The sequence below is a fragment of the Pelobates fuscus genome, chromosome 11 (genome assembly GCF_036172605.1).
Source record: "Pelobates fuscus isolate aPelFus1 chromosome 11, aPelFus1.pri, whole genome shotgun sequence".
NCBI classification, from domain to species: Eukaryota; Metazoa; Chordata; class Amphibia; order Anura; family Pelobatidae; genus Pelobates; species Pelobates fuscus.
In genome coordinates this window covers 38468681-38496362 of record NC_086327.1, presented here as the reverse complement: position 1 = coordinate 38496362, position 27682 = coordinate 38468681, and the positions used below count along the sequence as shown (strand labels likewise).

At 38.7% G+C, this 27682-nt stretch overlaps 1 protein-coding gene across 1 annotated transcript in view; it reads left to right on the top strand.

Moving 5' to 3' along the window:
- The window catches only part of ALDH16A1 (aldehyde dehydrogenase 16 family member A1), a 95741-nt gene that overhangs the window by 45750 nt on the left and 22309 nt on the right, over positions 1-27682 (top strand). The window contains exons 12-15 of the mRNA XM_063436967.1: positions 5777-5946; positions 16391-16558; positions 23726-23930; positions 25320-25505. Coding sequence (XP_063293037.1) covers positions 5777-5946; positions 16391-16558; positions 23726-23930; positions 25320-25505 — 729 coding nt within the window. The remainder of the gene's footprint in view (positions 1-5776; positions 5947-16390; positions 16559-23725; positions 23931-25319; positions 25506-27682) is intronic.

The following is a 27682-nucleotide window of genomic DNA, read 5'->3' as shown; positions in this document are numbered from 1 at the left end:
TGACACAGAGCAATGTGATTGGATGGATTTCAAGCCATCCAATCACATTGCTCTGTGTCATTTTACAAGCGTGGGAAAATTCCAAAGAACTTTCCCACGCTTGTAAAATGACAAAGAGCACTGTGATTGGATGGCTTGAAATCCATCCAATCACAGTGCTCTTTGTCATTTTACAAGCGTGGGAAAATTCCAAAGAACTTTCCCACGCTTGTAAAATGACACAGAGCACTGTGATTGGATGGCTTGAAATCCATCCAATCACAGTGCTCTGTGTCATTTTACAAGCGTGGGAAAATTCCAAAGAACTTTCCCACGCTTGTAAAATGACAAAGAGCACTCTGATTGGCTTAAACCCACCAATCAGAGTGTTCTTAGCCTAATTGCAGGGCGGGGCAATGCTTTATAAGCCTTCCCCCGCCCTGCGGAGCTCAGTCTGCGCGGAGCCCTCCATGGGTGAAGATGGATTATTTTTTTTTGCGCTCGGTTTTTTTTTTTTTTTTTTTTAATTGCGTCGGTTATTATGGATTTTTATTTGGCCTTTTTTGGGGCTGAAGAAAGAAGATTTTAGAAGAAAGAAAACATCGAATGGTAAGTTGATTTTATCTCATTTTTTTACAGGTTTTTAGTTAATGGTCCCCCCTCATTATTTTTAGGGTGAGGGGGGTAGGTAGGGAGATATTTTTTTGGGGGGGGGGGAGGGTTAACTAGGGTCCCCCCCCCCTTTGTATTTAGGGCCCCCACCCACCGATCAGGGGTGGGGGCGGGGGGGGACAATAGGTCCCCCCCCCTTATTGATAATTTTAGGGCCCCCACCCGCCGCTCAGGGGTGGGGGCCGGGGGGGGGGGACAGTAGGTCCCCCCCCTTATTGATCATTTTAGGGCCCCCACCCGCCGCTCAGGGGTGGGGGCCGGGGGGGGGCAGTAGGTCCCTCCCCTCATTGATAATTTTAGGGCCCCCACCCGCCGCACAGGGGTGGGGGCCGGGGGGGGACAGTAGGTCCCCCCCCTTATTGATAATTGTAGGGCCCCCACCCGCCGCTCAGGGGTGGGGGCCGGGGGGGGGACAGTAGGTCCCCCCCCTCATTGATAATTTTAGGGCCCCCACCCGCCGCACAGGGGTGGGGGCCGGGGGGGGACAGTAGGTCCCCCCCCTCATTGATAATTTTAGGGCCCCCACCCGCCGCACAGGGGTGGGGGCCGGGGGGGGACAGTAGGTCCCCCCCTCATTGATAATTTTAGGGCCCCCACCCGCCGCACAGGGGTGGGGGCCGGGGGGGGGACAGTAGGTCCCCCCCTCATTGATAATTTTAGGGCCCCCACCCGCCGCACAGGGCGGGTGGGGGCCCTAAATTATTATTGATAATTTTAGAAAGCGAGCTGAGCTGTCAGTCAGACAGCTCAGCTCGCGAACGCGCATTCCGCGCACATGCGCGGTAAAGCGCTCAGGTTCTTCATAGGGCGGCATTCAATGCCACTCTATGAAGAACGCGATTGGTCCAGCGCGAAGCCGTCCCATTGGGCCCCGCGATTTCGTCATTTTGACGAAAAAGGGGGCGCGGCCTAGCGGGGAGCTCGGCGCTGGAACGGAGGTAAGTTTTTAATATAAAACCACCGATTTTTTTTTTTTTAATGAATGAAAGTTCATATAAAAGCAAGAAGGAAGGCTGGGGGACCTGTCTTTCTTGCTTTTATATGGTGACTATAGAGTCCCTTTAAGGGCAAAATGTTTTTAAATATGAATACTGAAAGTGTTCCCTAGAATAGCGATGAGCACCAAAACAGGAATGGCCTATTTAAGAGAGAATTAAAAATATTTTTATATATACATTTATTAAGACATCCCCTTAGGGAGAAAAGACAAAGAATATCATATTGTGCATACAATAACTGTAACAAAGAAATACCATAAATACTTACAATGTGATGGGACTGAAGCTATATCCGTGTAGCTAGGTTGCAGTAAGGAATGGCTATTTATTTAATAGCAAGTGGCTACAGATACATGGATACTGTATCAGTTATCCTAGAATGCCTTGACATGTTACACTGTCACCATATAGATCTAAAGTATTCCTTAATCCCATTGCAACGATACATTTAATTCGCAGTGTGTTAATGTAAAATCTGCACTTAAATAAAAAACTAAAACGAGTGCTAGAAAGAGCATTCAAATGTTATCATTGCAAAAAATAATATCTGTGCGTTTAAAGAAATAGATCGCTTGTTATGGTTAATACCCTTATTATTGCACAATGACAAATCTGTGAAAGAGTCACTGCAGGGAACATGGCTGATCATGGTAATATGTAAATACTGGCAACTTGACAGCCCTGCTAGTTCAAACCAAGGAACATGTTGTCTTTTTGACAGCTATGCCAAAATACGCATGGTCTTTTCTGGAAACGTTACGCAGACGACATCCTCCTAATCTGGACTGACAGATGATTGTTTTAAGTCTTTTGTGGAACAACTGAATGGGAATGAAGGAAACTGATAATTTTTTTAAAATCTGACGTTACTTATCAATGTACACAATCAAATAGTTACCTCCCTTTTTCGAAAACCTACGGCATCCAATAATCTATTACGTCGGACAATTTCCACCCATATTCATTAAGCCATGAATAGCTGTTGGTCACTATATAAGGCTATAAAGAAACTGAAGAACAAATTGTTTTATTAAATATATGATTTTCTATTAATTTTATCTGAACCTCCTTTTGTTACTAAACAGAATGATTTTGAACTTGTGATAATTTCAGTGAAGTCAACACTTTAAACACTTTCTTTTTTTTTCTTTTTGGGGATTGTCTTCATTTGTTTCTCTTTCTTAAAGAAAAACTGGTCGAGTGATGTCTATAAAAAAAAAAAAAAGGCTGACTTTAAGAGAGCACTTCGGAAAAAAGGGTTTCCTAAGCAAATGCCTTAAAAAGGCATCTGAAAGAGCATTTGAAACAACTTGGGAAACCCTTCTAACTGAACCCTCTAGTTACCTGAATCAAGTCGCAAGTCAGATTCTTTGTGTAGCAGCACGTATGATGGAGGCTGGCATCACATGTGTGGACTGTTTTATAGAGATTCTGGCCACTTTTTATTAAAGATAACACCTTGAGAGAAAAAAAGACCTGTAAATGCACACGGCTTCACTCTTTTATCATCGGTACCTACCCATGTGGGAAATGTTTGGCATGTAGACACATTAAATGAGGCTCTAAGACCATTACTTCAGGTAACAACAAAGACACTTTCAATATTAGATTTTTTTTTTTTATTATTATTCTTTATTTTTAGTGTGCAGGATAATACAAACATGCATGATTTGCCACAACAGTATAAACAAGCTTTTGAGGTGAATACATAAGGTATATTTTCATGGCACGTAGGAAAGACTGCACATTTTATAGTAAGGGTAAGCAAGCTAAACAAAGCATTTTTTTCATTTTTGAGTAATAAACATGCTGGTACAGGGTATGTCAGTTGGTGATGAGTAGATAAGCTTATAGAGAACATCACTTGTGGGCTGACATTGACATTTCTAAGTTGAGAAGGGAATATGCTGAACTACAATTAAGATTAATTCTAGAGCTTCGTAACCGCTGGGTATTGAGGTTTGCGGAAACGGGAGGCAGCCCCCTCGAAGTTGGTAACAAACATTGCAATAAAACATGGTACGTAGCTTGTATCTGTAGGTTGGCTGGCTGAGAGACTTATTGCCGGACTCTGTGGATATACCTGGGTGGTAGGTTGGAGTAATGGTGGTGAGCTGTGTTTTTGGTGGTCTGTAGCCGTTGTTTTAGGCTGTTCAACCAGTGCCCGCTAGTGACAGCTTGCCAAACCTGAGGGGCCTGAGTGTCTAATCGTTGGTCAGAGACAATTTAGCTAGGTACAAGTGTGTATCTAGACCTGAGAAATTATCAAATAATATTAGAAACACTGTGGTATGACAAGTGTAAATTATGATCATCGCATGTAGAAGAGTGGTTGAAAAATATTTGCCAGGGTGAGGAATCAATACTGGGTTTTAACTGGCAAGGCAAAAACGTTGGGTATTATTTGAATCCACACAAAGGATTAATTATAAAAATGATGTCATATTTTTTTTGCTGGTATATAAATATTTATTATTTCTGGAGGAATATTGGTTCACTTCTTTTTCTATTGGTTCAACTTTGTACCAGTTATCCATATCAGATTTGCTGGTGTCAGACTTTAACATAGGTTCTTCTAATTACAACATAGTGATTTGTGAATTTTTATTTTTTTTCCAGCATTGCTATTAGCACAAATGTAGCTTTAATCTATAGGTTTCTCCCTGCAGATGAGATTTAAGTGCTTAGAGCAAATTGCAACACTGGTGGAACAAACATTACTGTAAATGCGCTTACCACCAGGACAGAAAGAGTTCATGTGTACACTCAGACGAGGAAATGGCTTTCTAGCCCATTTTGCAATCAGTAGCCATCACTATTTCCTTTAGATGTTGAGTCCTATTGGCGCATAATACAAAGTAGGCAGGACACCACTCTGTTTAAATGCATTTGGCTATGAAGAGCTATGTTTCCTTTTGTCTGGTCCTTGACAAAGATGCCTTATTATGATGTGTATAAATAAAGTTGTTTTGGTGCCAGGAGGCCCCCCGGATACACTCATACCTAAGGTGATTAAACCATTTTCGAACGGTTTAACCCCTAATTTGCCTCCAATGCTGATTTCAGCTCCATCCGGCTTCTGAAATTTCCCTTTCAGGAAGCGCAGAGTGGTGCCAGGCAGGGGCGCCTCTGATTGGGTGAGAGTGGTCAGTGACTTTCCATTCACAAAGCTGGCTTGCAAAGAAACGTACCTTTTGCAAGCCAGTTTGTTGCATTGGGAGTCATTGCTTGCCTGAGAGTGCCAGATGACTGCTCTCAGCCAATCAGCGGCGCCCCTGTCCGGCGCTACTCTGCGCTTCCTGAAAGTAAAATTTCAGAAGATGGATGATGCTCTGGGGGGAGCTGAGGTTGGCGCTGGAGGCAACTTCGGGTTTAAACCGTTCTCAACGGTTTAACCTCTTCAGTTAAGATTTTGCCTGCGGGCCTCCTTGCATCATAAGGCACCATAACAATTTAATTTAGATGAAGGTGTTATGGTGCCTAAACTATTTATTTAAGCCAATTTATTTATATCTAAACAAGCATGGATATTTTTTTTTATATAGTGATTACACCTACAAGTGTTCTATAACCGTTGGTTTGAGCTAGTAGGGTCTGGCAAGTGGTCAATATTTACATATTAACATTCAAGTGATCAGCCCTGTTGCCTGCAGTGACTTAGATTTCCCACCCTGTGTAAAATAACACAGAGCACTGTGTAATTGCATGCAAATATATCTGTTAACAGTTCTACTTCTGCTGCCTCCCTACTTTGCTATCGCAGTTGATGACAGCAGACTTGCATTCACCTGATAATCCACAGAAACATGCCAAAATGCTTAGTATATATGGGTACCTGCTATGGCTGCCATGTTTGTAGTTTTCACTTTTTTGTTTACAGCATTGTGGTTGTAACTGCAAACGTATTATTTAAGAAAATGTACACATTAAACAGTAGCAGTTAAGAAATCTGAACTCTGGTATAAGAAATTTCCATATCCCTTTACACACGTTCTAATAATGCATATTAACACACACACACACACACACACACACACACATATAAACCCAATCTACCTGCTTGCATTCATAAACAAATCACACGTTCTAATCTGTGTTTTTTTTTTCTTCTTGTCTTTCATCTGAAGGGCCTGTATGAATATGTGCGTCCAAGCTGGGAAAGCAGACCGCATCCAAACCCAGGAGATGTGAACGTTAAAACCTTTGCGGTCGCATATGGAGTCGATGTACCCCCCATTCCTGGACAAAATTCAATCTGTCCATCCGTCATTAAACAAGAGGACACTGAGATTCCCAGGTAAAATATTCCGTATTTTCAATTTTGAGCATTTAACTGCTAGGAGTAAAACACATACCTTTTTTTTTTTTTTTTTTGCCTATTCATTTTCTATTTTTTCCTGTGGTATTTGGCTATTGTATTAAGACAACAACTCCACTATGGACCAAAACACAGGAAACAGGGTGCAGAATAATGGCAGTAGGTGCTCTGGACTGATGAGTAAAATGTAAATATTTGACTTTAGCAGAAAGCAGTTTTTTCACCCAAAGGCTGTACAAGAATGAGTGTCTGCAGACATTTGGTAAGAATGAATGGTCTCCCCAATGCTGAGAAGTACAGACAGCTACATTTTATTCTGCAGCAGCACAACTCCTACAAACATACAGCCAAAGCCAGTAAGAACTATCTTCAGTGTAAAGAAGGACAAGGACCCCTGGACGTTATGGCATGTGCTATGGCAGTTGCTTTTTTATTTTGGCGTGCAACATTTGGTACTTTGTTATAAATGGTCACAGAGGTTTACCACCTAGTAGAAAAAAAAAAACCCTCATATATTTTTATATGTATTTATATATTTATAAAAGACCAGTGTTTAAAGTGACCTCATACATATTTTTGTATAAAAAAAAAATTCTCATTCAAATTTCAATTTGACTGACCACAAACCAGCAAGCTCTTCAATGCAGTGTTGATGAAAAGAGGATGCTTGGTAAACATCGTCTGTACCTGGTGGTCTTACACATATGAGGGATTAGGTTGTATTCCCTAAATAATGCGTTTGAGCTTGATAAATGCATACGCAAATGTAATAAAGTGGGAAAAATGCGGCTAATTAAATTTTACCTGTGCAAAAAAACAAAACAAAACTGTGAAACCTTTTAGAAAACAATGATTAATCCCTTTCAGTAATTACACAGTGCCAACATGCAAAATTGTCGATTATTATAAAGTGCCAAATGTGTGTATAAACCATACAAAAACGCAACAACCATCTAGATAATACACATAATCCACTCGTTCTTTTTGACTTGCCATCTGTATGATCTTTATTATATATTATTGTACAGATAATCTGCATGATTTTTTACAATTGTTTTTTAAAGGTTATATCCAGAAAATTGCATTAATGAATGATGAATACTAAGTATAACAACTTTTGCCCACCATTTCTACGCTTGATAAACACATCATTTATACAATGATCAATGTGAGAAAATTGAGCAACTTCAAGCACTCTTACAAAACAATTCTAATTGTTTCACTTACATTGTAAGTTCCACTTACAAGTAGACAGAGTTGTTGTGTTCTGTGGTATATAATATATTGTTTAGTTAAATAAATACCACATGTTAGGTCTACAAGAGAAGGCACCCTGTTTGTGAATTTCCTTTTCATTCACTCATGCATTAGTCATATCATCAGACACATTTTTTTTGTAATTCTTTATTTTTGTTGTGCATAAAATCAAGCCTATATGGCCACAACAGCAGTAACTAGTATTATAATTTCAGTCTTTGTCCTGTCTTTCGAGAGAACTGCACATTTTATATATGCATATAAACAAGAGTGAATTTAAAAAAAAAACAGGATAATATAGAATTGGCTACTAGACAGGATCTATTAGACTGCAGAATATGCATGACAGAAGTGCAGACATAAGTTGTTTGTCTGTCCCTGCTGTGATAGAGCAGAGCCAAGACTAATATGTTATTATCAGTAGAATAAATCTGGCACATTTTAAGCATGAAAGTTGAGGTACTGTAGCAGTTTCAAGAGCCGTGTGGACCTTAGTCCAAGTCTCACGTGTACATGCAAGATGTTCATCCAGAGCAGGAATAGCAGTGTCGGAGAACACTGCGTGAAGAACAGTAGGATGACTACCGCTGTTGACAAAAAATGGACTATGTCCAGATGAGTCATGGGTAGTATTATTCCTGGCAAATTCGGCCCAAGGTAGCAAGTCAGACCAGCTTTCCTGAGTGCCATTAATAAAACATTGCAAATATAGTCCCAACGACTAGTTGGCCCTTTAAGCAGCATTAGTGCCATTTTTGAAAAGCGATCAACGGTATAGCCTTTAGAAATCGGGTGTTCCACAATGAAGTCCATTGACAAATGAGACCATGGAACACTGGGTATAGGAAGTGGTTGTAATAACCCACATGGTAGTTCATGGGGAACCTTAGAAACCGCACAAACAGTACAAGCCTACACATACTCTGTGATGTCTTTTCTAAGCGAAGGCCACCAAAATGAACTGGAGACAGCGGATACAGTTTTATTGATACTGGGATGTCCAACTGTCACATTATCGTGAAATACTCTTAGTACCTCCTCTCTTTCTAGCATCGGAATAAACAATCCAATATCATAGTTACGTTCCGCTGGTGACAACTTTCTAGAAAAGAACCCACAAGGATGCAAAGGGGTATCCTGACTCTCCCTCTGAGAAAGAACAGCCTCTACCCCTGTCTCAGAGGCGTCTACCTCTAGTATGAAGGGTTTTCTAATGTCAGGATGTACCGATATGTCAGCAGAGGCGAATAATTTATTAAAAAGCTCAAAAGCTTCTCTAGCTTAATTAGACCATATAGTAAAGTTATCCCCCTTACGTGTCATATTGGTGATGGGGGCTATCACAGTAGAGAAACCTTTGATGAATCTCCTATAGTAATTTGCAAACCCAATAAACCTTTGAATGGCTTTTAACCCATTAGGTAATGGCCAGTGTAGAACGGCTTCTAGTTTCCGAGGGTCCATCTGAAAACTAGAGGCCGAAATATTATATCCCAAGAACTGTACCTCCGTCTGATCAAATATGCATTTCTCAAGTTTGCAAAACACCATAAAACCTGTACAATGGGGGTACTGTTTTACACGTGAGACATCGCTGAATACAAATACGTGTACTTTATTGCAGTAACAGCTAACAGTATTGTGACATTCACAGTTAAAACGCCATGCTTAATTTCTCATTTTTTTATATTTTAATCATATTAAATTGTTTTCCATACAAATATTTGATGTGGCATTAAAGCCATGTTTCTCATGAACAAAATGACATATGATAAGTGTGAGTGCACATAATATGAAAAAGGTGAATTACGCCTGAACAGACATATAGTGCAAATTCAAAGTTTTGTTTACATTATGTTTTTCTCACCACTTGTACAATTGGCTCAGTCCTTAACGGGTTAAATCAAACTAGTAAAACAAAATATATTATAGGAGGTAAAGATGTTGATACAATAATTTGCCAAATATAGTCCAAATTTTCTTCTAATGACCTGAGTTCTTATGCAGTCTACAAATCCTCACTGGATGTATATGTGGATAGAAGAGAGAGGGGAATACTGATAGTATAGTGTAGAATTTGGTGTACTGGGATAATGACAAAGTGCGAAAGTATCAGTGTATAGTGGTAATATCCTCCACTATTTAGATGTAGGCAGACTCAATCTTGTAAATCCTAATAGAACATGAAGTGACAGAGCAAAATCCAATAGTGCAATATTATAACTATAGGGTACATAAAGTTACAAAAAATATAAATTTTACACTCACAAGTGTGGAGCTTTGCATTAAAGCTCACATTTTAAGGTATAAGGTGGTGTAATTCTCACCCGGGGATATAGTAAATACATTTGTCCACCAGCAATGTTGATATATAGAAGAAAATAAACAATATATAGTTTCTCTGCATGTTAATATATTATATAGCAATGGATTTGCTCAGTATTTGTATCATGCTTGGAGTCTTTCCAGTGCCTTACCCTTTCCTTGCTTTTCTTGTATTCCACCAGCTCTTGGCACTTTCTTTGCTATTGTGACACCTTCACGTGTCTCCGTAAAGGAGAATTTGCTAGATACTCAGCATAATTTTTTTATCTACCGTATATACTCGAGTATAAGCCGAGTTTTTTAGCACATTTTTTGTGCTGAAAAACCCAACTCGGCTTATACTCGAATCAATAGTCTGTATTATGGCAATTTGCATTGCCATAATACAGACTAGGGGCTGGCAGAGAGTTTACTTACCTGTCCTGCAGCTCCTGTCAGCTCCCTCCTCCTCCGCGCCGTCCGTTCAGCACCTCAGTCAGCTCCCACTGTAAGTCTCGCGAGAACCGCGGCTCTCGCGAGACTTACAGTGTGAGCTGACAGAAGAGCTGACCGGACGGCACGGAGGAGGAGGGTGCTGACAGGAGCTGCAGGACAGGTAAGTTACAGCTCTGCCCACACTGTAAATAAATATTCAATTAATATATTTTTTTTAGGATCTAATTTTATTTAGAAATTTACCAGTAGCTGCTGCATTTCCCACCCTAGTCTTATACTCGAGTCAATAAGTTTTCCCAGTTTTTTGGGGTAAAATTAGGGGCCTCGGCTTATATTCGGGTCGGCTTATACTCGAGTATATACGGTATTTCCAAGCAAGTGTTACAGATGGGTAACTTCTCCCTTCTTAGTCGACAGGACAGGAAACCATTTAAGTTTATTGTCCTTGCATATCAGGTTGCGTCAATATTGACACCAGATTGACGCAACCTTTTGTAAGTATGTGTTTCTGTATGACATAGCATGCAGAGTTGAAATTGAAGCCAGAATGATGCATAATATTGCCCTATAAAGGAGTATTGCTCTAGAATGTGCTACACCTAATTGGAATATAAAGACAAGAATTTAATAGGAAGAAAAATATATAGTTCAAAACATCGAACTTGGAGGCAGAAGCAGACAAATACCAGACAAAAGTGTCCACAAACATCAACAAAGTTGCGGATGATGCTGGCTGCACTTCAGCAGCCAATGTAAAAAAATTATCCAGTCCAGTGTTTCTTAAAGGGACTCTCCAGTGCCAGGAAAACAATCCCTCTCCGTCCTAGACAGCCACTAGAGGTGGAGTTAACCCTGCAAGGTAATTATTGCAGTTTATAAAAAACTGCAATAATTACATTTGCAGGGTTAAGGGTAGTGGGAGTTGGTACCCAGATCACTCCTATGGGCAGAAGTGGTCTGGGTGCCTGGAGTGTCCCTTTAACTTATGGTTCAAGGTACAAATTTGGATATGCACGTTATGCTCATCATCCCTCTGACAAATGTCCAGAATAATTAGTTTACTGCACTAACCATGCCTTCCTGAGTGTAATGAAGCCCCATTTGACACAGAAAAGAGTTTTAGTGAATGTGTTTTTCAGACATTTATTATTTTACATATTTATAAAAATGGGTTGCCACGCTATTGCCTTGTACAAGATTTTTGGTCCCTTTCATTTCAAAATAAGGTTAAGAACCATTGCTCTTGTCGAGTCCACTTACAATCCTGTCAATCAAGAACAGCACTGGCCTAATAGGCCAAAACATAGCCATCACGGTGCGTCTACATGGGGGAAAGGAGCGTCCTGCCCATAACAAATCACTTGTGGAAGAATGAATAGCACACCGTCCTAAATCCAACATCTGCCAATTAACTTCTTCATCCGAGTCAGAGTTTTTGAAGGATAAGGTCAGGACAACCTCAACATTAAGGTGAAACAAAGCCACAAACACAAATTCCAAATTACGGCATTGTTCGAAGGACTACCCAGTCAGAATTAAATGCCAAAAAAAGCTTTTAAAATCAAGGTTTTAAAGGGACACTCCAGACTTTTAAAACACTTAAAAGAGCACTATAGTGCCAGGAAAACAAACCCGTTTTCCTGGCACTATGGGGTTATTAGGTCCCCCCCTTCCCTCATGGCCCCCCTTCTGCTGGGCTGAAGGGATTAAAACCCCTTCAGCCACTTACCTTAATTCAGCGCCGGGCTCCCTCGGCGCTGGTGACCTCTCTTCCCCCGCCCCGAGTGGAGCCAAATGCGCATGCGCGGCTAGAGCTGCGCGCGCCTTCAAACCGCCCATAGGAAGCATAAAAAACATTACTTAATGCTTTCCTATGGGCATCTGAACTAACGCAGCGTGAGTTCAATGCAATTTTCTCACTGAGAATCGCGGAAGCGGCTTCTAGTGGCTGTCAGGGAGACCGCCACTAGAGGCTGGATTAACCCTCAGTGTAAACATAGTAGTTTCTCTGAAGCTGCTATGTTTTCAGCTGCAGGGTTAAAACTAGGAGGACCTAGCACTCAGACCACTTCATTAAGTTGAAGTGGTCTGGGTGCCTATAGTGGTCCTTTACGCTTTCTGGAATGCTTTGTGTGAGGTGTCTTATTTTTATTTTTTCTTCTTCTTCATTTTGCAAAAAATGAAGATTTCAATAGAAATTTACACTTTTATAAATTAACCTGGTTACACAACCTTGACATTCAAGCAGACTACAGGTAATGTTAATAACTGGTTTGGTTAGCTCAATTGAGCTAAACTCAGGAGGCAGCAATAGCTCAGAGCACCTGCCTTGCAAATACCTCTCGTTGAACTGTATTAGGCAGTCTGTGATTGGACAGTCACAGAGAGTCTGGAAATAATTAGATGCATATAAAACAAAATATTTGTGTTCACAAACCAAAGTGCAATTAGTGCAAATGAAATATTAGCAGACAAAAACTTTCCTGTATCAGGTGAAGCTTCCAAGGGTAGACCAAAAACTTCCTTCTGTCTTCCACTAAATATATATACAAAATTTGGGGAGTATCTGCTAAACCAATATAAAATAAGAAGACATTGCATATAACTGTGTGGATAATGTGCCACACATATTCTAATCCCAAATGGCTACTCACACTTTCAATGAGGTAATTATGCTTTGTACATAGTTTTCAGAATAGCCTTCATAGTCTTCACAATAAGTTCAGATCACCATGTGTTGGCTGGAGTACATACACTCAAAAAAAGAGATAACATTGTAGTGCAAAATCGAGTGTGGAGTAAAATAACAATTTATTGACTTATCTGTGGATGTAGTTGATCAGAATCACCACTAGTCATCCTACGCGTTTCGTCCGAATGAAGGACTTCTTCAGGGACTTTAAAAATTAAACAAATTCTTTTATAGAATGCAATCTATGTGTACAGATAACATTTTAGAACCACAATGGACGTAGAAAGAAACAAAACTTTTTTAAATGCATGCAGTTTATTGCACTGTTCCCATCAAATAATTTGTATCTTATATATAATGAAAAAAAAGCTATTCTTTCTAATTCTGAAAATGTCCCAGAAAAGGGGGGCAAGGGGGGGAGATTGTTAAATAGGAAAAGAGGGCGGAAATTTATATATTTTTTATCTTATATGGGAATATTCATTTTATGTATAAAAAGACCTTTAATAAAATATATTAAAAGATTAAAGACATGTCATTTAGCATCTTTAGAATATAATATGATCGATCTTTCCTTAAAAAATTGGCCAAAAATTAACAAAATTACTCTTGCAAATATCACTCAGCAAGATCAAATAGATTCATTCTCCAATATTATTTCAAAATAACAAATAAAGAAATATTCACACGTTTGAGAATCAAAACTTTTTAAATAATACATTATTAAAACGTACAGCAATAGCTCATAAACTTATGGAACAAATGTTCTTGTATGTCAAGGTTAATTTTTTTTACCTCCAATGCCAATAAATTAAATTAAATGAGATGTTCATTGATAAACCATTAAAATAATAAAAACCTGGAATAAGGAGTTGGGATCGGAGATTTTAGAATCTGAATGGTACTCCTCCTTATGGCTAGTTTATAAAAACATACATTGCTTGAATTTAATAGAATGGCAATGTAAAATTATGAATAAATGGTATTTGGTTCCATCTAGATGATCTAAAATGTATCCTAACTATACGTCAAACTGTTAGAGATGTAAAAATCTTGCAGACTCTTATATACATATCTGGTGGTCATGTCCGCTAATTAAAACAATTTGAAAATGGGCATTCGAAAGTTATAGGGTGTTATCGAATGTAAATCTGAACTGGTGCCCAGAGACCGCGCTATTTCATTTGAATCTGGATGTACTTCCTAGGGAAAATAGATGTTTAGCTATTCACTGCCTCATAGCGACAAAAATTGTGATTGCCAGAAATTGGAAATCTAATATGCCATTCCAAAAACATCAGTATTTATATCAATTGAAATTGCAATTTTGTATGGAAAAATAATTGGCTAACTTAAATCCACAGTAATATAAAAAACGAGATTTTTTTATCGATGGTTGAAAATAATTTGAAATTATGATGCTATTTGTTTACCTTGCAAGACATACAACAGATAACACGATTAGATAAATATAATAAATAACTCCTGATCTGTATATTTTAAACTAGTGTTTGTTTTTTGTCTCAGTGAGTTAATGTCCTTGTTGTAGGCTATGCTTATATATTTAGATACTTTATTGATTAAAGAAAAGGAATATGAATAAGAATATCTAAATCTATTATTGTATGCTATGATGTATAAGCATCTAATGTTTTGTGAAGTTTTTGTACAATATATTAAAAAATGTAATAAAAAAAAATATATATTTATTTTTTAAAGACCTTTATTTCTAGGAAAATGTATAAAAAAAACCCCTTTATTTCTAAAAAAAAAGAAAGAAAAAAGACCTTTAGTTCTTAAAATAAATGGGAAAAGTGCACTGTTTACATTAACATGCAAATGTGCTAATCCTCTCAAAAACATCATAGATCTATATCCAAGTTTTTTAATTCTGTTACCCACTCTCCAATGAGGATTGATATGTTCAATGCCCATAAAAATAGAAATCTTGCCAATTACACTGCAATAGGTGCAGAAAGTTTATCGGTACTATATGTTTATAGCAGTATTTTCTGATGTTATTTTGGTGTTCTAGGATTCCTTCTTTTAATTTCCTACAAGTTCTTTTGGAAACGTTGAATCATAATAACTTTGAAAAAATTTAATAAAAAACATTTGGCAAACAAGCAAATTTTTTTCAGTATATTTCACGCACTTGTATTGCGCTCTCTTCCGCTGTCAAATTTTCCCTAATTCTTGCAGATGTTTTCCTTTGTTATACAGCATACGAATACTAGATTTGAGGTTTCAGTTTGCTCGGATACAAACATTAAAAATTGTCCGTGAATTAAAATAAATAATGAAACTGGTCCACAGTGTTCAGTGTGCTATAAGCAATTTCAACATGTTTATTCAGCATAGTGTGACGTTTGGGTAGTTCAAAGTAAATTACATAATTTAGGACAAAATAGCCAAGGTTTAGTGAATAATCTTGATAGACTTTGAAATGAGAGGCTTGAAGCCCAGCTTCCTGCCCACGGACTATGGTCCTGAGTGTGCTTCCTTCCACAGAGGTTCGGGAACCCGTTTTGGAGACCGAGACTATGCCGCCACATGAAAAATATAGTAAAAGATTGATAGATTGACACTTGCACGGAAAGTATTACAAATAAGGGTTGGTTAGTGTGGGCCACCCAAGGCATAACCCTTAAAATTATATATGAATCAAAAGTAAGGGAGATCCCTAATATGGTATTTGAGTAAATATAAGGTAACTGTTTGGAATACACTAAAGAGTAAATAGTGTGTTTGCTGCCACATGCTGTCAACAGATCGGAGAATAGCAAAGATTAAAGCTTTAACACGCTGTAACTTGGGCACGGATTCTCTGATCAGGACTCTGTTTGGACAGGGAGGGAGCTTGGTAATGAGCTTTCCAGGGATATATATATATATATATATATATTGTGTGGTGTTCGGTCAAGGGAAATAGCATTCTAGCGGACATTTTGAGTGCTGTGCCTTGAGGACTGTGAGAGCACAGCAGAGATCCAGTTGAGTTAGCTCGGGATAATGTGATTAAGACCCCAGGTATGAACAACTGTCCTGTACATTCTGTACATTTATTTTGCATGAAAGATCCCCTGGAGGGAGTATCAACATTGTGGTGTATAATTAGCTGTGGACTCTGTAATAAAATGCTATTTTACTACCTTCATTGACTAGTCTAATGTTGGGGAAAAGGCTACAGTGTCTGCTTTACAGGAGATAAGATTTCCTCAGCTATAATCACTGCAGCTTAGTCCGGAGGAAGAGGTCCTCAAACACCCCAGTCCAGCTTTGGCGACTGGGTCTGAAATTCTCCAGAGTCCCTGCTTACCCAGAGGCTACTGGCCAAGTCTTCTTCTCTCATGGGCACACAGATCTACACATCCAAATGCATGTGCACATGAACATATACATACTGTGACGCATATACACACAGCTACACACACTCAGCTACACACTTCCATACAGATTAAATAAGAGCGCTGATGTAGACTAGGCCACTTCCAATACAGGTTAAAGTCCTGTAACTCAGATGTACCTCTCTATTCCAAGACTGTTCTAGTCAAACAAAAAGGATGGCCGTGGGCTACGAGAAAATATTTAGGGTGTCACAAATACTGGAAGTGTAAGACACCTGAAGTATACAATAAATAATTTTTATTTTTTTTTATTTTTTTTATTTACTTGTGATTGCTTATTAAATCCATATATGTTTTTCTTCTTCAGTGTTGACAGGACTTATAAACTGTATTATGGTGGAGCACAAAAACGCCCAGATGGTATGTACTCGCGCCCCATAAGTGGACCAAATGGGGAAGTCCTTGCCTATGTGGCTGACGGTAATCGAAAAGATGTGCGCAATGCAGTGGAAGCAGCTCACAAGGCAGCACCAGGGTAAGCAATTCAGATTGCTCCATATCTCAAGTAATTCTCTCCATCAGAATCTCCTAGATTGGGGTTCAGAATTTCCACTTGCTTTTTTGCAGTATGAAAGGAGAAATTGTGCCCTGATGAGGGAGTTTGGAATCTCTCAGACTCCATAGGCTGGTGGTCCCAGCTGGTTGTTGCGTGTACTGCAACAGCCAGCTGGGAGTCAGAGCTTAAATATCGACTCCTCTCCCCAGCAGCTTGCACAGTGCTGATTGGAGAATGGGTTACAGGCTGAATCTGTGACATGCAGGGTTAGATTACACTGATTGTCCCTACCGGGCCTTACCTTCACAGCACGGCAATCGGTCACCAGTCTATTGCAGCTGCCCTATTATAGAATAGTTCTCTCTAAGAAGATTCCCACAGTGTTTATCACTCTGGGAGCCACCGGTGATGTGAACACTTTATACGAATTATAAATTATAAGTTGACCTCTCAGGAGAAAAACTAGCCCGCAAACATCAGTGAAGAAGGAAAACTACATTTATAAGGGAAATAAAAAAAAACGTGTAAATTACACCAAAGTGAATACATACAAAAGCATACAACCTGGGTATGAATATATTTGATATGGACAAAATACTTGAATGGATAAAATGTCTATTTACTAATGTCTATTTATTCTGTGTTCAATGTGTAAAACTGGCTGCTAGAGTAAAAGCTTCCCTCCCCCCCCCCACCTGTGTGCTCAGTAACTATTTCCTCTGTAAATTCCTCCCATCCTGCTACCCTCCCCCTTTCCCATCGAGCAAGCCTTGTGTAACAAATTCCTGTGTTAAAGGACAGCTTCCTTTACTAACTCCTCCCCCACTTCCTTTGTGCAACTAAGAGCTCTCTATAGAAACATGACCCGTGTAGTAAAATGGGGCTGGGATACAAAGAAATGCCATGTGATGATGCTGGGGTCACGCCCAGTAAGGTGGGTTTAGACAAGACTCCTTAGACTGTTAACCAATTGATGAATGTATACTTTATGTTAACTGTGACTCTGTACATTACGTATTTCTGCTTTAAAAGGGAATCGCACCCCCTCGAATAAAGGCCATTCTGAAGTATTTCATAAACCTGCAATGTGTCCGGTGTGATTTACTTCTAGAAGATATGTGCACAATCAATTTGAAAAGGAGTATATAGACAAATAATCAAATGCTTGATTTGATCCAAAATATGTTTAATATACAAAATGACAAATCAATATCTGGAAAAGAAAGTGTGTATATAGTAGAGTACAATCGATCAAACGGGTGGGTGGAGGTAGTGGAGAACGCAAATAGACAAATGATGATGCAGGCCTGTCTCCCTCACATGAAGAATAATATCTGGGATGTGTGCTATCTGGGATCCCTGACAAAGTCCTACAGAACGAAACGCGTAGTATTGTTTTGTTTATTGACTTTTGTGTTTCAACTGGTCTTAAGGGCATTTCAGGTGGCAAGTTGGGATTTAATCTTAATTCATGGATATGCTACCATACCATCTGACTTCTTGTAAATATATTACTGTACCAATAAATTTGTAAGTTTTATACCATCTGCACTATCTACTTTATTCTCTTTATCCTTTGAGTGGCTAAGGAGAGTTATTCTGAAGACTGCCAGCACACATCCCAGATATTACCCTTCCTGTAAGAGAGACAGGCCTGCATTATCATTTGTCTAGTGAATTCTCTACTACCCCCACCCCTTTGTATGTTGAATGTATTCATAACCAGGTTGAATGCTTTTGTATGTATTCACTTTGGTGTAATTTATACACGTTTTATTTCCCCTTTCCTTTTTTTTTGCAATACTGTGTCTGAGTGTTTAGAGGGAAACACTTTCTAAAAGGGTTCTAATATGTTATTCTTGAGCATATAGTGATATATTTATGTTTTTAGAACATGCTAATGTGACCAACTAGTGAAGACGGTTAGCTATATCGCAGCCAAAGTTTTCAGCTATATCGCAGCCAAAGTTTTCATAACTTCCTGATGAAGGCTATTAAATCAAATAACACATTGAGAAGGAGAGATGTCAAACTTATTTGAGGTGGTGAGAAACTCCTTGAAGTCTAGGCCTTGTGCATACAATCATATTGTGAAATATTTGTAGTCAATGCTTGCCAGCAGATGTATTCAAATACAATAACTGCATAATTCTTCCCTCAATGAGAGATCTAATAAATATTTGCATTCATTTTGTGGAGGAAATATTTGCTGAACTCTTAGTCCCAAGTGTGTTGAGCCTGGGATAAAACAATCTGGCAGTAACATTCTGCTTGTGGAAAACCCCCTAAGATACCAAATATCCAAGGGGAATTCCATTGTTAACCACGCCAAAACATATAACAAGGTCCTTTTACATTATTTACAGGGCTTATCCACCTAATTAGATTTTTATAGCTATGTTCTTACAAAATGTTCTTACAAAATGCAAATTGATGAGAGCGGTTGAAATTCTATAAAAGTTTGTGAAGATGCTAAAAAGTTAAACATTGCTTATAGGAAAGCAAATAGAACAAGCTTTTATCACTGTAATAGTATAGATACAACGGTTAGAAAAGATATTCAGATCACACGTTGCATACATTAAATGTTGAAATAATCTTGTTTTAAATGGAAACTGTCACTTCCCTGGATCTTTACTATTATTATTGTTTATTTCTGAGGGCCAATATATATGGGTATTAAAAGTCTACACACCCTTGTACTGAGCTTTTTGAGCTGGGAAATATTAAATATAGAAATTCACACCTCTTTATCCTGCAACTGGACGCCTCCATCATAGCCCCTGTCAATCATTGTTCTGTGTTTTTTTCTTTGCTCTTGACACTCAGCGTAGAGAAAAGAGGAGTAATTATGAGAAAATGGATCCATAACTCTAAGCCCTCTGTCGTCCCTCTTGTAAATAGTGTTGTTTCTTTAAAAAGGTTAGCGAAAAAAATCAGTTTTCCTGGCACTGCAGGTCCCCTCTCCCTCCCACCCCCCAATCCCTGGATGCTGAAGGGGTGAAAACCCCTTCAGTTACTTACCAGAGGCAGCGACATGTCCCACGTCACTGCTTATTCCTCCAACGCCGCTCCTCCCTGTGATTGCGCATGCACACTAGAGCTCCCCATAGGAAAGCATTGAAAATGCTTTTCAGTGCTTTCCTATGGGGAAATGAGCGACGCTGGAGGTCCTCACACAGCGTGAGGACGTCCAGCGACGCTCTAGCACAGGTTTCCTGTGTTATGATCCATGAAGTGCCCTCTAGTGGCTGTCTAGTAGACAGCCACTAGAGGAGGAGTTAACCCTGCAAGGTAATTATTGCAGTTTATAAAAAAGGGTTAAGAGTAGTTGGAGTTGGCACCCAGACCACTCCAATGGGCAGAAGTGGTCTAAGTGCCTGGAGTGTCCCTTTAAGGAAACAATTGTCACTTTAAAGTTACATACCTGCAAATTGTACTTCGGTTGCACAGCTACAGGCAGATTCCGGCCACAGCAGAATGAGATGCTCCATAGAGTAAAGACTCACTCAGAATTATAGGACTTGGCCATTTCTTATAATCTCCTGTTCAGCAGTGCATTATAGGATAAGTACATCATTTCTTACCTACCATATCATAGGATGATTGGAACTGCATTAGAAACTTATGGCAGTTCTATCAAAACTGCTCTCAGTTTGTACTAGGACTGATTTGCTATTTAGTGAACTGGGCTGTGGATTTCTAAAGGGCGCGCTGCGGACCATGCATGGGCAGCTTGGCTTTCTCCAGGGAGGACACTATATGAACAGCAAAGACAAACTTAATATACGACAACCCAGAACTAAACATTCTTATCTGCTTGTTTGACAGCCCTGCCTTACTGTCTTATAGCAGCAGTGACTTAATAATTTATTTCTTTTTTTAAACCGTTGGCACTATAAGCCACTCCTTGACAAGAGAGTCCGTTTCGAGCACTTTGAGGTAATGTGCTGAGACTGTCCCTTTAATAGATGTCATTAAAGAAAAATGAAGAAAATCGAACTGACAGAAAGTGGGTGTTTTAGTGAAGAGACACATATTTTTTTTTTTTTTTTTAGCCATTTTTAATCTTTCTTCCATTTCTTTTCCCCCTTTGTCACTTCTATGAAGATGTAGATATACTGGGCGTTATTAAAATTTTTTTCGATTGGTTTAACATATTAAGTGCTGACATTCTTTTAAACATACACGCACATTTCCATAAGTTGGGGATTTTATCCAAATCTATCATTAACTGACCATACCTAATTTCAATGAATACATTCTAAATAAGGGGAACAAAATTGAGAAAAAAAACAACAACATATATATATATATATATATATATATATATATATATATATATATATATATATATATATATATATATATATATATTCTGAATTTAAGGTGCCTTTTACACATTGAATTAAGTTGCCCAGTCGGCAGGTTGGGGCCCTAATAGCATATTACAATAAAAGTTCTTGCATTTGAAAGTTTTTGAAAACTTTTTTTAGATATATATTTTGACTTCAAGATTGCTGATCAACATGACAATAAAAGAAATACGATCGCATTCCCTCTTAAATAATCATCTGTTTCTGATTGTATCATTTAACATATACAGCATCTATTTGTGGAATATAAACATGCATCAGGAATGGCCTTTAACCCCTGTGTGACATGTCATGATTCCCTTTTATTCCAGAAGTTTGGTCCTTAAGGGGTTAACCACTTTCAGTGCTAAATGTCCTCTTTGTTTCAATGTCTTTCACTTTCAGTTTGGTTTCCTGGAAGAGCCAAGAAATGTACAAGATGACCTAGAGCTAGCACAACCAATCCGAGTGCTCGCTCACTTTTTTTTTTTTTTTACAGTGTTAACATTTTATGGCCCCTTCCTCACCAGTGGTGGCTCGTGAAGTTTTAATATGTTGCGGCACCAGACTCCTCGCCCTGAATTTTACTTTTTCCTTTAACAGCAGTTATAACAAAAATGGGGTTCCGCGAGAACAAAATTGGGGTTCTGCCGATGTTTGCCACAACCAAGATGGCCAACGCTACCTGCTGTTCCCAGAAGGTCGGGAACAGCAGAGATTTTATTATTAAGAGATTGCGGGAGCACGACCTTAAGCCCGGCCTGCCGTCAGCCATTTCCTATCACTCGTGGTAGAGCGTGATAGAGCGTGGACCTAAAAAGTGCTTGCTCTGTTTTTTTCATTAAAATGGTTTGTTAGGGACATTAAAAGTTTCTGTTACAGTGAGGGGAAAACCTGTTTTTCAGATGATGAGCCACTTAAAGTGGTATTCTACACACCATATCCACTACAACTTATAGTTGTGTTTATTGTGCTAAGCGTCTTTGGGTACTTTCTATTTTGTGTCAAACCATTTTTGACCAGTTGGACAAAATTTGGGGATTTCGCAAATCTTAAAGGGGCTATCCTGCGTTCTGTCTATCACAGTTATATATATTGGGCAAAATTTATATTAATAATGTGATAAAGTGTAAATTCAGCATTATTAATGTGACTGAGAAGGTGTAATGTCTGGGTGCCCGGGAAATGCCAGTTTCTGTTTAACTGCTTCTAAATGGTTTGAGGGGGGTTAACTCCACCTCTAGTCTACCAGACAGCCAATAGAGGGACATCTGGGTGGTGAGGCGACTTTAGGCCTATTTTAACAAGACTGACAAGGGATTACCATTTCACTAATAAAATCCCAAATCAGATTGGCACTATATATTCCTTTTACAGGGTTATTCTCTAAAGTGAGAATTTAAAATGAACTTCAAATTAAAGATAAAAATAGCCAGATTGGAGAAATTCTCCAAGTCCGCAACGCTTTCAGTTTGGCTTCTCTGGCTTTAAATTAGAAAATCGCTCTGAATTCTCATTTTAGTGGATAACCCTGATAGCGATGTTCACCAATAGGCTTTGTGTTTTCTACAATAAGGCAAGATCTGAGTGGTTTCTTGGCATGAGTGAGTTTTCTGAACACATTTCTACGGTGACAGTCTGTTTCACTATGTTTAAGTACAATATAACTTAACCTTAAGTGATAGAGAATCAAATTTAGTCTATACATTGTGTTAGCAGAATTGCTAGAAAATAGCTAGATTTCTCTAAAATTAAAGCCCTTTCCTTTTCCTGTCAGTCAGTCCAGTTTGTGCCAATCAGCACGGAGATAAGGCTGTGCCCTGCTTGTCAGTATTAAGGAAACCCTCCCCTGGGTTTGTCTCCTGCTTGAATTCAGCCTAAAGGAGCAATGCCCTCAAGGGGAAGTAGGGAGGAGGCAGGCTTTGTGTGGGAGCAGTAGAGAGAAACAGCCAGAATGATTTATTGCAGGAGCCTTGGACAGGTAATCAGAGAATGCAGAGAGAACATATACCTTTTATTACAAAACCAACATAAAGTGTTGCACTTTTGACCTGTTATGGGAATCAAGTCTGTGCTTCCGAAACAGAGGTGTCTCTACAGCAAGTGTAGCACCCACTGAAAACATGACTGATTGGTCTCAGCAGGAGACAGGGGTAATAGAAATCAATTAAAATGTGAGCCTTTAATAGTATTAAAGTAAGAACCACTTAATGGTACAACGTGAAAATCACAGTGAGAAGCGCTGAAGCGCCTCTAGCGGCTGTCAATGAGACAGCCGCTAAAGGCTGAATTAACCCATAAGTAAACTGCTATGGTTACAGCAGGCAGGGTTAACCCTAGATGGACCTGGCACCCAGACCACTTCATTAAGCTGAAGTGGTCTGGGTGCCTATAGTGGTCCTTTAACTCCACTGAGCTAACCAAACAAGGAAGTAATAGGACATGTTGTCTAATTTACAGCCAAAGGGGGCAACAAGATACATTTATAAAAGTGCACATTTCTATTGAAGTCTGCTCTTTTTTGTGAAATGAAAAAAGAGGACACATTCTTCACACATAAAGCAAACAGTTATCTTAGTGCTGACATGGTTATTTGAAATTTTTTAGTGTGCGCAATTGAAAGATTTTTTCGTTAGCAGCTGGTTTTATTTATTTTGTTTTTGTTTTTATCTAGTACTTTTTGCACTGCTCAATTTTACATATTTATATTTACATTTTTGTAATTTATCATAGTGATAAATAGAAGAAGAATAATAATGAAACATTTAACTCTTCGCGTGTGCCTTCACAGATGGGGAAAAAGAGCAGCTCATAACCGAGCTCAGATTGTTTACTACATGGCTGAAAATCTTGAGCTTCGACGGGTTGAAGTAGCCCAAAGACTGAGCACCCTTACTGGACAATCCAAAGAGAAGGCCCTCCACGAAGTTGATTTAAGCATTCAAAGACTTTTCTATTGGGGAGCCTATTGTGACAAATATGGAGGTAATGTACAGGTAGGTTTTCTACAGAAAAAAATAAACAGAAGTAGTCCTCTTTCAATTTGCGTGTAGAAAAGTTGTAGGGAGACTCAAGTCCATCAAGTTCACACATCTGTATCTGCTGTTGATTTAAAATAAGGTGAAAACACAATTCAAAGTAATTTTTAGGGGAAATAATCCCTTTTGCACCACAAAATGGCACAAGCTGTTACACCGCATAATAACCGTTACATCCTCAAACTACTCTGTTTCTCCACACAAAAAAACTAAACCTTTTTTAATTTGAGAGTCTTCTTTAGTAATGTTGTGTATCCCTTCTCAATCCTGAGTTAAAGGGACATTCTAAGCACTATAACTGCTACTGCTTAATGTATGCAAAGAGACTGTCCCTGCCAAGTCTCAGCAATGCAAACTCTGCATTTTCTGAAAAGCACCATTTACATTGCTACATAAGGCAAACCCTACTCGCTGTCACTCAGCCACTAGAGGGGCTCCTTGACGTGGTCCTGCGATCATTGCAGAATTGATGTTGAAGACACCAAACACGCACGATAAAGATGTAGTCATTCGCTACAACTTTATGAAGAGATGCCGATTGCCATGTATATGCACACTAACCTTGTCCCAATGCTTCTTTATTGGGAATCATTGGATTGGCCAAGAGGATCTCGGCCAAGAGAGGAGCTGTGGTTGCGGCAAGACAAGTACCAGGGGATAGAACATACCTAAAAAATATATATATTTTATTATGTTTGGTGGAGCCCATAAATAGTTAGTATAATACTCAATAACATTTATTCCTAACATTCGAATGTTGCTTAAATCTCCTGTAGATCCTGCAATCATAATGTATACTGAACATTTGTATATCTTCTTAAAACCAACCTGTATCCTCATTGAGAAATGTTTCAGCTTGAGCATACCAAATTGGAACACGATAAAAGGCATGTCAGTTTGAGGGTTAGTCATGCGCTATGAGCCTGTGAGGACAGTCCAGTAAAATGCTTCTATGTGAGAAGCATTTTATTAGATCTCAGAGAGGAAAGGACTGATGCGGCTAGACCACAGACAGGTCATGGAAATGCTCAAGGAGAGCCTTGCCTCGTGCTGGATTCAAGGAAAGTTTTAGCTTAATAAAATAGGTTTTCACTAAAAATATGGGAAGGGGGAACCAAATGTAAACCGTAAAGTAAAAAGAGAACTATATAAAAAGGGTTGGAGTAACCCTCTAAGCAAATATAGTTTATGGTTTGTTATGTACATGTGTGTGCTATAAACACATTATGTGACCAATATGAGGTGCCATTTATCAAGCTGCCCACTGATACTGTCATTATGTTAATAATGAATTCTTTGATTTTGCGATCTTCTCTCTAATATATTTCTTTTGAATCTCTTGTGAAGGAAACCTTGCTTTATGGAGCCACTGTGCTAATTCGAGAGCCCATGGGTGTGGTGGGTATTGCTTGCCCAGATGAAAGTCCTCTGTTGAGCTTTGTCAGCCTCTTTGCACCAGCTATCGTACGTGGCAATGCAGTTATCATAATACCAAGTGAGAAGTGCCCGCTGCCAGCATTAGATTTTTACCAGGTAATATTTCCTACCTAAAACAGTTCTGTTCATTAAACATCTATTGCGAATGTGTATTTGTGAATTCAGTGCATTTTGGTCATATTACAGAGTGTATCAACAATCGAAGCAACATAATCACTTCAGCTTGCTGGACCCTTTATTATTAGTTGGCAAACATTCTCACTTCATTTGACTACTTACTCTGGGAATGTGCCAGCGCACTCACTGCACCATAGTCACTACAGCAGGCTGTAAAAAAGAAAAAAGTGGTTTAGGAAGTTTTTCAATTAGAATGAACAACTATTCTGTTTTCATATACACTTGTAGATATATATATATATATATATATATATATATATATATATATATATATATATATATATATATATATATGAAAGGTTTTTATGTTCTTTTGTTGATTTGCCACATATACTGATAAAAATAGTTTTGTGTGTTTTGGGCTTTTTTGTTTTTCGGGCTTTTTAACGTGTCCGTATTTCCTATTTGGTTTAAATTTTAAATCGGAGTTCACTTTAAGTTTAAATACACGGACATGCTTTACTCTGATCTTCAACCGGGTGCCTTTTTTGTATACAAAACCCTAGGGTTGACCGAGCTATAGTTATTTATAGTCTTTTTACTGCATGTGACTGATCATGTTGAAATTACTTTATGCATTGTTTCTTAAACAAACAGAAAAAGCAAAGTGACCGGTCAGCAAAAAAAAATAAATTACATATATATTTTTAATTTAATTTTTTTGCAAAAAAACACAATTTAATCTAATAAATGAAAGGACACTGCCTGCCATCAAAAGCTTGATCTACTCACGTTTTCCCCTTTCCACTCTGTTGAAATGTTTATTTAATGTTTGACCTATATTGTTTGCATTTGCACATGCTCCTCTTCACTGTTGGAGTATAATCTGCCCCCCTACCCTCTCACCACACAGCACATTGCTTTAACCTCACTATGTGTTTGTAAGTAAAAGCAACAACTAATGTAATTGATTGGGACTATCGGGCAGCTGGACTGGGAAAATTGCCAATCTGTATAGAGGGAGCAGGACCCTCACTGATGACCACACTGTGTCTCTACAGAAGCACTGTGTGTTTGGCAATGGTTGTTATCCCGATATGAATTAATTCTTGCCCTGTCTGTGGAACTAAGCTACAGAATGTATTAATGGCCGCGCTGAGCTCTCTTACACAGTGTGGGAACAACGTAACTGATTTCACAGCTCTGTGGGGAAATTTTTTTAATTTTTTTGGGAAAAGAAATAATTTTTAAAACTTTATGATTTTAGTTTTAATGGTCACACATTTATTTCAGAACTGGTAGCAGTTCTTTAAGTGTTAATTCTCCTGTGAGGCATAGTTGCCAGATAGGCAATCTAATGAGAAACCTGATTTTAATTTAATATGAAAAGATATAAATAAACGATTGGTGGCAGTGACAATTTGGAATTTAATCTGAAATTTAAAGGGGCACTCTATTCTGAACGTCGTAATAATTTCAAGTTCATTGTATTGGTTGTTGTGCTATAAGTCTCTGTGCACAGTGCATAAGGTTTTATCAAACTATCTTGGGGTAAATTGCCAAAATATGGGTTAAGCCCAAAACCCTTAGCCGGCCGTCTTTAGCTGCACAGATAATATGGAAACTACACTTCAGAATTATAGAGGATGAATATAGACATTGCAACAAAATAGATCGGAAAGCACGGAGAAAAGGGAACATTTTTATAGCTTTCTCACTGGTTAGTCCCGCTCTCTAGCCAATCAATTGTTTATGTTGCTTGGGGTGCCCCTTTAAAAGGTTAATCCAAGCAACATGATATGAGTGGTTTGAAGTTGCTATGGTGCCTGGAGTTTGCATGTGCAACATTTTGCTATTAAATGCTGAACAAAGTTTAAAATATCTGCTGCCAGGGGTGAAACCCGACCTCCGGCTGAGTCATTGAGGCATCACTAGCCCAGAATAGGTACGTAACCTGTGCAAATTTGGCGTTGGACGCCAGCATTCTGGTGCCAGTCAGCCAATGGAGGTATGTCCCTCCATGCCACCCCTTTCCTTCCTTTAATTTGTCCTCTCGGACATCCCTTTCCATCCAGTGAGGAGAAGTGATGTCGATCGTAGAGGAGAACTTGGCCTTGGCTCTAGAATGGGGGTACTGTTTTTTTTTTTTTGTTTGT